We start from the raw sequence: 13,841 nt of genomic DNA, 5'->3' as shown, positions 1-13,841 counted from the left end.
TTATACTTTACTTTTGTGCCATCATTTTATGATTTTATGATATCTTAACATCAATTTAACGTGCGCGTATCATGTTCAGGTTGAAAGTCTTCCTACCTTCGGGGGGCATGAGGGTCTTGTTGTTCAGCGTGCACCAGCCCACCGGGTGCAGCTCGGCCGTCATGACGTCACACCAGAAGTCGGCCTTGCGGTCGTCGCCGTAGCCGCTGAAGCGCAGCAGCAGCAGCTGACCGCACGTGGTGATGATGGTGGCCACCCAGTACGTGTCCGGGCTGCTCTTATTGGCCACTTCCAGCTTCATGCCGGGCTGGAAGCTGCTCTGCAGGCTGATCTCCACCTGACAGGGTCACAGCAGAGCATTAAAGGAATATTCTGCCTTTTTATTCCCTTTTCTAAACAACCTGGGTCTTAAGATCCTGTTTCCTGAAATGTTAGGGCAGCCATTACAAGCCAACCTGGTTGAAACATGTTGCTGCCATCAAATTCACTAAAATCAACAAGGTTTGCTGAGGTCAGACAGTAAAGAAACTGTCACTGTGCTGTTTTCACCTGAGTACACGTCAGACAGGCTTAGCAGGTGATCACAGTCTGTTTTAACTGTCTTACGCAGCATCTCAGGGGTTGCAGTTCTGTATGTTCCACAACAACATTTTACTCAATAAGGCAGATCTGTGCGTCCGACTCACAATCGGTTTTAAACAAGTTCCAGTCAGAGTTAAAGTACGGCCGGTCAAAGGTGAAGCAGGGAGGAGGTTTTATGGGCCGACTGGGTAATGAGCTGAATGTTTGTCTTTATTTTCTTTTTCAGATAAGCTCGGTAAAAGTGGTTTGTTTACAAACTGTTGTTCTATCGCGTTAGGGATCTCAGGATCAGATTCGCCAGTTCAAAGGTTGTAAAAATCAACAGAAATGATGGCTAAACTCCTAACAAGAGAAGTTTTCTTTAAAACCCTTGAAAGGTTTTTCTTAAACAGCCAGAGTTTGAACTGTTTTTTTCTTTAACATGTGATGTTGTTGACGAAACGTGACAATATTTTGGAGGTTACTGATGGCACTTTCAGAACATATTTACATACTTAAGATAAAAGGGGAACTCCGCTCATTTTTCAGATGAAGGTCAGTTTATGGGAAGCTCGACACAGCCTGCTGTTTACTGTCTTCTGTGGCTCTGCAGAGGCTTTTTAAAGGCTGAGAAAATACCACTGAAGATATCATCAGAGTCGTGTGTTGAGCTCGACATTTCAAATTAGCAACAGAGAGCAAAATGAGGACATGGAGGCACAGACCGTCAAACAGGAAGTTGTAGGGTTCAGTGTTTTAGGAGCTTGACTCAAACTTGACTGCAGACTGGACGTTGTAGCTTAAGGAAAAACAGAGCTGGAGGAGGATTCGCTCAAAGAAGAATGAAACTTCCCTCATATTTATGACTTTATAATCTCAGAGAACTGGAGGTTTTTTTTCTTGCGAATTTATGACTTTATGATTTCAGAGAATATTCTAGTTGTTTTCCTTGTACATTTGTAGTTTTTTTTTTTTGTAAATTTACAGCTTTGATCTCAGAGAATAATTTTTTCTCAGAACTTTACGACTTAATTTTCTCTTTCTTTTTTTTTGTTCAAACTTATGATGTCCCTAATATGCCGTCATACTTAGCTTCATGGAAATTAAATACTAAGTTCCTGAAGTGCCCCTTTAATTTCACTAAACTCGAACAGACAGAAATACAAGAACACTGGTTCACGTTGCTGCAAGTGAAATCAATTAGTGTTGAAACAATTAGTCAATTTACAAACAATTATTGCTTCATTATGAAAGTAATTTAAGGCCAAAACCCCAAACATTTTCCAGTCTGCATGCCACAACATTTTACCAGCTTTAGCAGCAGGTGAGTGATTTCAACAAGCAAGACTTTCAATTCAAGCCTAAAGTGCAGACTGATAAAAACGTACAGCTGAGTTTTGGTTAGCAATTGAGTCTACTTAATGAACTTAGTGACTGCTACAAACAGTCTAAAACAAAACACAAAACACTCTGCGCTGAGCCTCTCAGCTTGTCCATGTGCAGGGAAACAGTGATAAATCTGTGCGCCAGTGAATGCAGCACAGCATAATGTGTTTCCACCATAGCCACCGGCAGCTATACAATTCTTGAGAATGCTACAAGCCCAACAGGATGTTCACATTCAGCACTCACACAAACGCACATACTCACAAGTGAATGGAAAAAGCCAACATCTTAGAAATAAACACAATACAAACGGCCCCGTGACTTCCTGCTACAACAATGCAAACGTGCTGTATCACTCTGGCTGGCTTATGTAAGAGAGCTACAGGCAGCCTCAGCAGCAAACACTGCCTGTGTGTGTGTGTGTGTGTGTGTGTGTGCGTGCAGGCCCAAGAGAAATCACTGTTTCAATTTGTCCAGGCAGAGAGAAAGGGAAAGAGCTGCACTTTACTGACTCACATTTTTCTGGGGAATTCATGGCCTGTTTCCCAGTGACTCAATCCACTTACCAACAAGGCAATTTAGCCTCCCAAGAGACCCGAGCCGCTCAAATCGCCAGTCGGACAGTTTTGTCCGACATCAAGGCTCGCTCATGAAACCCACATATTCAAATCTCGCCCCTGCTGCATTCATCGCTCCGAGTGATGCAAGAAACTGTAACGCCAACGCGCTTCTTTAAATCTCGAATTGGACACGTCTCCACCTTCGCCAGCCCATCCTGAGCCTCATCGGAGCAGACAGCTGCTCCGTCGGTCAAACGCGGACTCAGCTGAGGTGGATAAAGACCTCACATCCAGGATCAACTGCTCTCGCCCATCTGGCCCTTCTCCTGTGATGTAACATGTTAGCGGAGGCAAAGCTTTGTCATTGCTTGGTAACGGTTATGAGAAACATTTCCCAATATTCTGCATTACTTTGGAAGACCAAATCAACACGGTCTGGTTAACGCAAATCAGTAGCTCCACAGAATCATAGATGATTTAACAGCAGAGACAACCGAGTGAAAACCTGAAACCTGGCAGGACATAAAAGAAAATGAAACATCATTTCTTTCAGTCAACCAGTCAAGCTTAATTTGTGTTTTACAGGTGACTGACAGGCTAATAATAAGACTGTACAAAGGTAACAGTAAAGCAGGTGGAGTCTGATGCACAAGACGACAAGACAGCAAGTCACAAATCCCAACCACGAGAAATCACTCCCACTGTGGGAGTGGAAATTTGGGTGCAGTTTCTTAGACCGTAAAACATTTCTGAAGAAGCTGGGGACTTGTTTCAAAATGTAAGAAAACAACAGAAGAAAATGAAAGAAAAAAGGCGCCACATGAGTGTTTTCTGAAGTGTCCCGAAGCCCTGAGATCCCATGTACATTTGTCACTAGACGAGATTGTTGGTTTCTGCTGTAACCCCAGATTCTCTGAGGGCAGGCAAAGCCCTCTATTGAATGACAGTGGGGGGTTTTTTTTTGGTGATCTTTTCCTTTAATCCCTGTAAAGTCTAGTTTCACAAGTCTCATATATTTTGCATCAAACCCTCATTTAAAAAACATGGTTTTTAAACCATCAAATGGAAATATGAAATCATTTTATGCATGTTTCTCCAAAATTAGGGGACTTTCTCTGTTCTGTGGGTTTAATCAAATGTCAGGCTCAGTGAGTCAGTGTGGCATCTCAAGGACAGATGAGACAAAAAGGATCAGACATCGGTGACAAGATATTCTGATTTTTTATTTAATCCCAAGCTCCAAAACCATCCAACTTCCAAAGACGATCGCACCCCTTCAGCAGAGCCTCCCTCACTGATTAACACCCACGTAGTCCAGTCGCATCCAGTTAGCAGTGAAGCCTTTTCGTTCGACGCTCTCCAAAGCCCAGCTGAGATAACTCAATGATATTATCTGAGTCATTTTCTCCGACGTGAAACAGTTCCTCTGGAGACACAGACTCCATTGTACGACTGTTTTCACAAGTGGAGCGTTCAACATTTTTATGTCGACTGAGATAAATTGGTGGAGTGCGGCTGTACAGTAACAGAGTGTGAAACTAAGAAAACAGATCATTGAAGTCAAGAAAGATCTAATCAGATACTAAATAAACAAAACTAAAAATTCTACCAAGCACCCAATTTCACCCTTGACAGGTACTCAAGAGTCAGATTCACATTTGTCCATCGTGAATACATTCAGTCAACTTCAGCTGTGCTTTAGAAAGTAAACTCATCATCGTTTTGGCACCGCAGCTGCTCTGCTGAATGTCATTTAGTGGAAAAAACAAAACAAAACAGATACCTGACTGCGTGTTATTTCATTCAGCTAATCTGCACCCACGTGTGTCGTCTGAGTTCAGTCAAATCAGATACTGAATGGGAACATCTGAACAGAGAAAACAGAGATCTCCTCTGGGCGGCAGCGGCAGCAGCAGCAGCAGCAGCAGCAGCAGGCAGAGATTAAGCAGGTGAGTTTGACATGTCAAACAGGCCACCTGGTTGGTGATGGCAACATGCAGCTCAGCTGACCTCTCAGCTGACCTGGACTGTGTGAACTAAGTCAGCAGGCTGTGCTTCACTTCATCTCCAGATATGAGTTTCGACCCAGCAAATCAGAGCAGAGCACAGCTGGCCTGCAGACTCACTGCGCCCGAAAGTACCTCCTCCTCACTCAGCACGAAGATTTTCCACAATATGAGTCTCATCCGTGTCGATTACGCCTTAAACAAGCTATGCCCCGTTACTTTCAAAGCTGATGACTCACTTTTCTACAGAATTTAAGCTGTTTCCTGACTCAGCTGTCTTAGATAAAGATCAGACCTTCTGTCGAACAGATAAGGATTGCACACATGCAGTAATTTGCCACCTTGCGACACAGTGTGTGATTCTGCATGAAAACTGGCGATATTAAACACTGTTGGGCACCCGACGCCCAGATCACACTGTGATAATTTTATTTTATTGTCGTTTGGTTTGAGAGCTGTAATTAAAAACTATCCACTGAAGTCTGGGGTTTACACACGAAGCTTTACATCCTTTGTGTGTTTTCTTGTTATGTAAGGGTGCCTTAAATAAACTTACACTCCTCAGAAGATGATTCTTGTATTCTTGTAATTGTAATTTTGGAGCCAGTATTTTTACACCAGGATTCTCTACCAGTGTTTTATTCCTGGCATTTCCATGGAAAGAGTCCTATCAGATCCCACCTACCTTCCCGAGACAATTATATTGGTTTGACTGTGATTAATTGGGTTTATTTTATAAGCGGTTGTCGAGAGCGAGGGCGTCTGGAAGACTGTTGAGGAATGACTGACAATAAAATATGGGCCTCAGGAAGTCAATTACCAGGACTTCGCTGCACTGTTTTATTTTTGCATTTCTGTTAGTTAGTTTTAAATGAAAAACACAAAAAATGAAACAACACGGTGCTTATTTGTATCCAGTGTATAGTTTTCTTTTGTGCTTCAGTAATTACCCACCCGCAATTGTTTTTCACAAAGGTTGTCTAACAACTTGTGCGTCATGAGGGAACAAAGCCAATGAGGACGCCCGGTTGAACAGCATTAGCGCTGTGATGCCGAGTCCTGGCTCTCTCCAATATGTCGTTAAAGGATTTCTGCATATGGTACTTATCTATGAGGCTGTGTTTAAAGGATCAGCGAGGGAAGGGATTAAAGTGTGAGGTGAAGATCATAAGCAGTGGCTCACATGTTTGAAGGTGGTGTGAGGGGCGGCGTTGGCCCCCGTCTCCTCCATGTACTCCTCCCAGTTAAACTCCGCCTCCTCCTCCATGGAATCTGCATCTGAATGAGCAGAAATCGGCCGTCAGTCATCACAAAATTTCAAAAAAGAGCCGACTTGCCTTGAGGCTAAACATACATTTCATTCACTGCATAGCATGTGGATAGCAAATACACGCACAGACTTTGTGCTTTGTAAATTTATGTGATCAAGCTGAAAGAACAGGAAATTATCTGGAGTGCGTTTGTGTGCGTTTCAAGTCGTCTTATGTAACGACGCTAACGTTTCTCCTGGAGGCGAGAATTGTTCACTTTGCCTGTGGGAGCCTGGTACATTTGAGGTATTGTGTATATGCATGTGTGTATATGTGTGTGTGTGTGTGTGTGTGTGTCTCTGGAGACTCCTCGGTGTGAACGCTGAATCTGCTCTGTCTAATGAGTGGGGACGTATAGGAAGCTGCCGTGATGATGCGGTTTGTTTTGATAGACCGCGACGCCCACTCGCTTCTTCTTGTCACGCTGTTTAACCCTTTGCACCCAACTGACATATTTTGCGCCAAAAAAACGGACCGTTTCTGTAGCGTCTGGTGATATGACGGCAGATACCATGTCAGGGTAGAAATGTGTCCAACAGTAGAGATTTGTCAACATTAGGGCTAAAACTAAGGATTATTTTCATCACCTATTAGAGTTTAGTCCAAAAACAGTCCACTATCATTAATGACAAACAAAAGCAGCAAATCCTGACATCGAAAAAGCTGGACTCAGCAAATACTGCCTCCACTGCGCGAGCTAACCCTTACGCCAAACTTATATTTTTATACTTTCTGTATCTTCAAACGAGAAGAAGATCACGAGAATCCATCACAAGTTATCGTAACGCCATGTTCTCAGTCACATGACGTGAGAGCGACGGTTTATGGTGGAAATGCACCTTGAAGCTGGTGTGGAAGCTGGAAGACATGAAAACATGGAGGAGGAGGCTTCCCCACCAGCTTACGGCGAGGGACAGGAACAGAAAACTGAACTCTGCAAAGTGAGCCAGTTGTTTTTGTTTGCATGGAAGTTCAAACAAATAAGATGAGAAATGATCAAATGTGAAGAAGTTTGGTCCGTTATGGTGATTAAAAAAAAAATCAAGTGTGAAGCAGACTCATTTTCTCATAAGCTTACATACAATCAGACCTTTTTTTCGAAACCAGTGGAGTCGCCTCCTGCTGGCCATTGGCAGGAATGCAGGTTTAAGGTACTTGTGCATTGGCTTCACTTTTCAGACCCGGAAAGTCCATCCACTATTTATATGTCTATATGGTCAACCTGCAGCTATGTGGGTTTACATATAAAACAGTCTGTGAGTGAGTGTGTTGCCCTTCAAACAATCAGAATAACATAGTGAATGTACAGGGAGGTAAATAACAAAGAATCAAACGGTCCAAAACCTGTCTTTCAGACTGTTCTATTTTTAGTCCCCAATGGATTCCTCTTACGCCCTTTCATACAGTTTATGTCAACCGTAGTGATCTGTCAATCTGATAACTGTTCTGTGGAAACGGCCTGGCAGTGTTTAAGATGCAGGATCTCCTCACCTGTGTTCACCTCCTCCTCCTTCCCATTGGTCGGATAGCGTGACTTCACTGCAGTGAGGGCCAATGGCTGCTCCTGAGCACGAGACTGCATCCTGCAACCTCCCACGCTTAACCTTTGACCCGAGCCGTGTCAGTTCTCCTTCACTGCATCTCTCGCTTTTGTTGTTAAGCCCTGGACAGAAAAGATAAGAAAGAGTTAATGTGATGATTTCTCAAATTATTTAGAGAACCAACTCCCCTTACAGCACTACAACAAAGGCAGAAACTAAAGACAGCTCTTAAAGTCTAAAAATAAACACCAACTATTTGGTAAGAATTTCCTTGGTAAGCTAATACAGCAGACAGGAAATGATGCACTTTGAAATTCCAGATTCTTCAGAATAAACAGCTGAAGAGGTGAGCGGTTAGCGTGAACAGCCATGGTCGCAGTGGGCTAAAAGAGAACAATGTCCCTCCTAGAAACCTTAACTTAACCAACACAGCATCCAAGGAAAAAAACGTCTGATCTCTGAGGAGCACAAACTCTGCAGCAACAAGCACTTCACAGCCGGAGCAGAGGCAGAGTGTTAACCAACCAACCAAACAAAAAAAATATCTCGCAGTTTTCAACACCAGTTCCCACAATCATTAGTCAAAAGCCTGCTATTCTAATTAATTGCAGAGCAGCCTCTGCCTCGTCCGCCTATGTTCTGTCATATCAGGCTATGCATATTGTCTGCCGGCTGCCTGTATTTGCATACCACAGCAAAACTCTATCAGATAACCAATCAGAGGCAAACAAAGTAGAAAAACTGGAATGACACGAGCACGACAACACAGGCAGACAAATTAGGATGACTTGGAAATATTCATTCAGGCAGCCAGGCAGAGAGAGAGAGAGAGAGAGACAGGTAATGTGGCCGCAGCTCGACATGAGGGAGCTGTCTAATGTCGAGCCACAACCACCATGATGTATTAAACACAATCAGTTTCACTAATGAGGTCATTAGTTAAGCTAATTAATGTGTCAATTAGCGCAGGTTTCTTTGTCAAAATGGGCCCCCAAAATAACATAAAGGTTGTTCATGTGAAATCTCAGGAATCCCAGCGTTTCTGGTTGCCTCGAGATGAGGCGGCGTCTCCGGCAGCTGATCAGGTGGCCATCAGACAGACACACATCAGTCCCTGATGCTGACGTCTTCGTCTTTTCTCGACAACTCGGAAGGTTTTGCCGCCGTGACCCACTCTGACTTATGAAGCAGAGGTACCAACCGATCAATCGCCCGCTGACACCTCGTCTCGCTAACAGCACAGTCACAATGTGAAGGTCTAAACAGTAAACAAACACGAAAGTCTAATCATTTCTTCTGATGTTAACTGATTGTTTCATTTCGAATCACCCTGTGTCCCGTTTAAAAGGCCCGGGCCCCAGGTTTGAATCACCCATCTGGGACAGAGTACGTATATAATCTGATATAATCTACGTAATCTGTTTCCAGTTACCTGCATACAGCAGAGTCAAACCTCGGCTGCAACTTTGGGCTTTCATTATCAGTTAGTCTGCAGACCATTTTGTCTATAACACATATCGACTCCAGAGTAGGTTATTATCTTTGACTTATGTAAAGGACTTTATGGAAAATAACTTTTAATGGACTTTTTTTTTAGTCTAAGAGACCCAAAAATAAATAATCTTCACTACAGCACATCCTGTTTGTCACTCGCCTGGCGGTTGGTCCTACAATCGGTCGCACAGTCACATCACCGCTGACTCGTTCCTTGACTTCCACCCGCTTTCATCAACCTGGCAATTAACACAGAGGCACGCCGCCGTCACACACTGACGCTCAGTCGAGCCGAAAACAACTCCGGGATCGGTCTGACGCCCTCAACTTTGAAATCAACATCCAAAAGAGCAGAAAATATCCTTATTCTGTGAGCAGGCCAGCTATCCATCCTGAAGTGCTCTCAGTGGCAAAAAGACGGGAACCAGATGAAAAACGTGAGAATCCAACAGTAGTTGTCTGATGAAAATAGATCTAAGTCTCGTGCCTGAGAAATCCTTGAAATTCCAAGAAAATAAAAACACAAACACACCATACTCAGGCTGCTGTTGAGCTGAGTGTATTTACAGAACTGTGAGGCTACAGAGACAGTCTGCACCACCACCCGAGTGTGTGTGTGTGTGTGTGTGTGCCACCACTCCACCACCACACAGACCCCTGACGTCCCTCGGTGGCTCCAGCAAACATCCATTGCGTAAACAACAAGCTGAGCTAATTTGGCTCACATGACGCCGTCCGCTGCTGCCCTCCTCCTCCTCCTCCTCCTCCTCCTCCTCCACCCTCGCAGCCTATCAGTGTTTCTTGCCCAAGTGCCCCACAATCTCCAGCAGCAGCACTGACACATCGCTGTCGTCAGCATGCAGTCCTCCAACAGCATTCATTAAAACTCGTTAAGCGCTGGTATCAAAAGGGGGGGTGGGGGGGTTTCGCAGTGGAGCACCTGAACCTGGTTTTTCTCCCTTAAAGTTCCCCTCAAGTGTCTTTTTGTTGTCTCACAGCATCGCTCAGATATTCTGCATCTGATGGCTCTTTGAAGACTGAGTGGCATATCAAAAGATTTCAGAGACAAATCAAGCAGAAACTGATGTTAATCCAAACAGCAAATTAATCAGTTAGCCAAGCAGCATTAAATTTATCTTTTATGAAAGAGAAACCTTCACTGGTTCCAGTTTCCGAAGTGACAGTTTGCTGCTTTTTCTGTTTTTATATCATCACACACTGAATATTTTTAGGTTTGGGGGCAGCTGATCACATGGGTTAAGCAATTTAAAGACACCACCTTCAGCTCTGGGAACATTTATAGCTATTTTCTGAAAATTAAAACACTAAACGATTTATCGAAAATAAAATGAGCAGATGGATTCTCAGTGAAGTGACTGTTAGCTGGAGGTGTTGTGGAGCTCTCAAAGATTTTTGCATTGCTTTGAAACTAAACTGCAGCACAGTGAAGAGAAATGAAATGAAACAAAGACTGTGCGGTTAAAGTGCTGACTTTGAGCTTTAATTTGAGGGTTTTAACAACCACGCCAGATGAAAAGTGCAGGAACTGCAGCCCTATCATTGTCCTCCTGCGCTGTCCAGAAACTGAAGACATTCTGCATTTAAAAAACAGGCTGTCGGTTCCACACCGATTACTCATTGCAGAAAATCTGAAAGTTGTTTCATTTCAAATCCAATGTGCTCGATGGAAGACAGAGCCAAAAAAACAGGAAATGTGTCATTGTCCAAATACTTATGAACTGCATTGCTCATTTCCCTCAAATTCACCCTGATATATTTGTTGTTTTCACAAACTTTTGGATGTCCTCTGGAATTTCAAAGGTCACATATTTCACCCTTCTTATCAAGTTAATACAGTTCCCCAAGGTCTTCAAGAATGTTCTCATTGTGTAAACACAAAGCTGACCCACATTTGCACACATAGGCATTAAGAATATATATATTTCTCCCATTACGGGACCTGTACAATGGATTCTCCAGCCAGTCTGAAGAGGTTAAGACCACACACAAGAGAACTGTAATTTTACTACTAAACCCTCCTCCTTCAGAACAATATCATTAATCATTAGCAGACAATACCATAAAAAGTCAACTTGTGTCATCTGCAGCTCCCGAAAGCTCGTCGAGCTTCTTCTCGTTGTGGTCCCTCGCTGGTTAAACGAGTTTAATAACCCTCAGGGACAGAAAATCCTCCGCAGGCTTTCGTTCACAAAGCGTGTGTGTCAATGTCAGCTGTTTGACTCGGTCTTTATCTCTTAAACAAGCAGACTTTCAGGAGCTGTTTTTTTTTTTTTTTGTTCATTGGACTTCAGCATTTGTACTTGATGAAGCTTACAGGGCCCTGCAGCGTCCTGGAGGAAGCAGCCCAGATTGGGCCCCGGGGGATTAAGCTGGTCTGGGAGAGTTAATCTCAGACGCAGGACATTTGTGCCCCTCAGATTGAGAGGGGTTTTTTTTTTTCTTAGTATTGATTAGCCCCTGGTGGGACGCAGGGCATCCACATGTTGTCCTCCTGCCTTTCCCTAAACCCATCCATGCCAAAGATTTAATGGGGGATTTAGGAGATTAACTACCACTGCACGGGCTTGGGTTTTATTGCATTACTCCCTATTAGGTTCTCCTCTTTTAGACCCATCCAAGAGTTGTTTCCTCTTGGCAACGGGAGGTCTTGTTATAACAATTTGTCCTCTGTTTCCTCCTCTCGATTCCAACAGTTTTTTAACACAGATGTGTACACAATGCAGCCAGTGTGCTACGTGCCCAATAACGACAGCCTGCAAAAAACTCCCACAGATCAGCCAACTATCAAATGATAAAGTGCAAACAGCAACCGTGCCTGGTGGACCACAAAAGAACAGGAGGAGAAAACAGCAGCCGGCGGGGGGAAACTCCCTCGGCCCCGAGTTTTCTTATTTCAACATCAACGACACATGTGCTCCACACGTTACACACCATCTGAAAGCAGGAGAGGCCAAACCTGACATTTGCCCGAGTCCCCCCTTTACTCACATACAGGCTGAGAGTTGGTCAGCAAACAGCAGAAGGACAGAAGGATCCTGCCTTCATTATTTTCTCTCTGTTTGCCTGTCTTGCCTTCTCTCTGCAGACTTGCTCACTGTGTGATTGTCTTTCTTAAGCAACATTCACCAGAAGATTAGCACACAATGCAAAATGATCAAACAAATTGCCAAAAAGCCCACAGTCCAAGCCACCAGTAAAGTGCTTCCTTTTTTTCTGCATTTCTTTATCTCACCCATCCCCACTCGCAGCTCCGTGAAAAATATCTTTAGAGCAACAACAAGTCTAAGAGCATGATTTATTCATTGCACATGGACGTCTATCGCCGGCTCCACAACGTGCAGTCCTTATTGTTCATTATGGTGACGAATTTAATCTGGACGAGGAATCCTCGAATAACGCAAAGCTGTAAGACCCCGGATTTGCAGACCCGCCTGAAAAAAAGAAATAATTACACAGATACGCGCGGTTTAATCCAATTATCTGCTTAATCGTAGCAAATTTATCCACAGAGACACAATAAACTGGGGAAAAAGGTCTCGTCCGACTGTGCAGTCATCAACATATTAATCTAAGACTGCAGGCAACAAGGTGGAGTTAAATCATCCTGCTGTCGGGTTTTGTTTGGAAAAACGATATCAATCAGATTTAAAAAAAAAAAAAAAAAAAGTGATCTAGAAACGGACGTGCCGCACGAGTAAGAGCATTTTAGGATAAAAGTGAAAGAGGAAACGTTAAGTGCACATAAGGAAGATGAGGCTGTGAGGGGTGTAGCCGACCAGCAGGCTGGCTGCCACTCCGGTCATGTACTTTGCACACTCAAAACTGCAGCGGAAAAAAACTCCCACGGAATTGCCAAATGCACACTTTGAATTTAATTGATTAAATCTCGTGTGTGTCCATCAAAAGAAACCGAACGGGGCGCCTTATCTGCCATCGTTTTATTTTTTCCTCGTTCAAAGATTTTAAGGCACAGTTTTCCCCCTCTGAGCACCATAACCCGCCATGTTGAAAGTGGTTTGACATTTTGGCAGTGTCCGGTATTTTCCGATGGCTTTTACGCACCTAAGGGTGACGAAAAAAATCCCAAAATGACTCATCTGCAGGCAAATAACTGCAATAAGTCATTTCCCAACGTTCGCCCGTAAAAAACAACTTCGTGCTCGCATCAAACAGAAAATGCGTCGCAGTCTTCCAAACGCAACATTAAAAACACCTTAAAATAACGTACGAAATGTGACTCTGCGGCTTTCCGTACACATTGTTAGAAATTTTCCCCACAACAGTTAATTGCGTGACAGACACAAACAGTGAGGAGAAAACAACGCAATAAACCGTATTACCACGAGTGCCTCGAGACAGCGTCCTCTCCGCCAGTGAAAGCTCTTAATTACAGCGCGTGAGAGACACTTTGAACAACTTGGAGCTCGTGGACGAACGCTCGCGACTATTCTCTCGTTTCTACAGAAACCGCCTCGGGAGCACGTCGGATTTTTTTTGTGTTGTTTTCTTTTTTTCCTAGCGAAGGGGAGAAGAATAACTCTGCCGGTGTTTATTTCGTCGACATAACGAACACAGAAGAAAACGCAGCAACCACGGAAAAGCCTGCCGAGACCGCTGGAGCCGTCACCTGTCTTACCTGTCCAAGTTTTTTTGTCGCCTCTCCTTCTCGAGACCCCCTCTGTTTTTTTCCTCTCTCCCTCTCTCTCTCTATCTCTCTCTCTCTCTCCCTCTCTCTCTTCTCCTCGTTCGCGTGAGCCCCAGCACAGCAACGCGAGCGACGTCGTTCAGCTGCTGCTGCTGCTGCCCCCGTTCCAATATGGCATCTCCCATCTGCGCATGTCCAGAAACATCTACAGATATTTTCAAGCCAACTCCTTCAAAATCTTTCAGTGCAGTGGCGAAAAAAGTGTTTCTTCTGCCTGGTATAAATAGGGAACTGAAGTTCAGTGGACGCCTACTAAA

The 13,841-nt window shown here is 43.9% G+C and overlaps 1 protein-coding gene across 8 annotated transcripts in view; it reads right to left on the bottom strand.

The window, feature by feature from the left end:
- The window catches only part of sfmbt2 (Scm like with four mbt domains 2), a 44,556-nt gene that overhangs the window by 28,644 nt on the left and 2,071 nt on the right, over nt 1–13,841 (bottom strand). For 2 of the 8 annotated variants that reach the window (XM_046379693.1, XM_046379699.1), the window contains exons 1-4: nt 13,516–13,760; nt 7,315–7,486; nt 5,697–5,791; nt 97–337 (exon numbers count right to left, since the gene is read on the bottom strand). In XM_046379693.1, the coding sequence (XP_046235649.1) occupies nt 97–337; nt 5,697–5,791; nt 7,315–7,405 (427 nt within the window). In that variant the 5' untranslated portion in view covers nt 7,406–7,486; nt 13,516–13,760. The other 6 variants (XM_046379696.1, XM_046379697.1, XM_046379700.1 and 3 more) reach the window with 5 other exon arrangements.

The sequence above is a fragment of the Scatophagus argus genome, chromosome 22, assembly GCF_020382885.2.
Source record: "Scatophagus argus isolate fScaArg1 chromosome 22, fScaArg1.pri, whole genome shotgun sequence".
Lineage (NCBI taxonomy): Eukaryota > Metazoa > Chordata > Actinopteri > Scatophagidae > Scatophagus > Scatophagus argus.
Note: the sequence above shows the minus strand (reverse complement) of the source record. Positions and strands in the feature narration are given on the sequence as shown.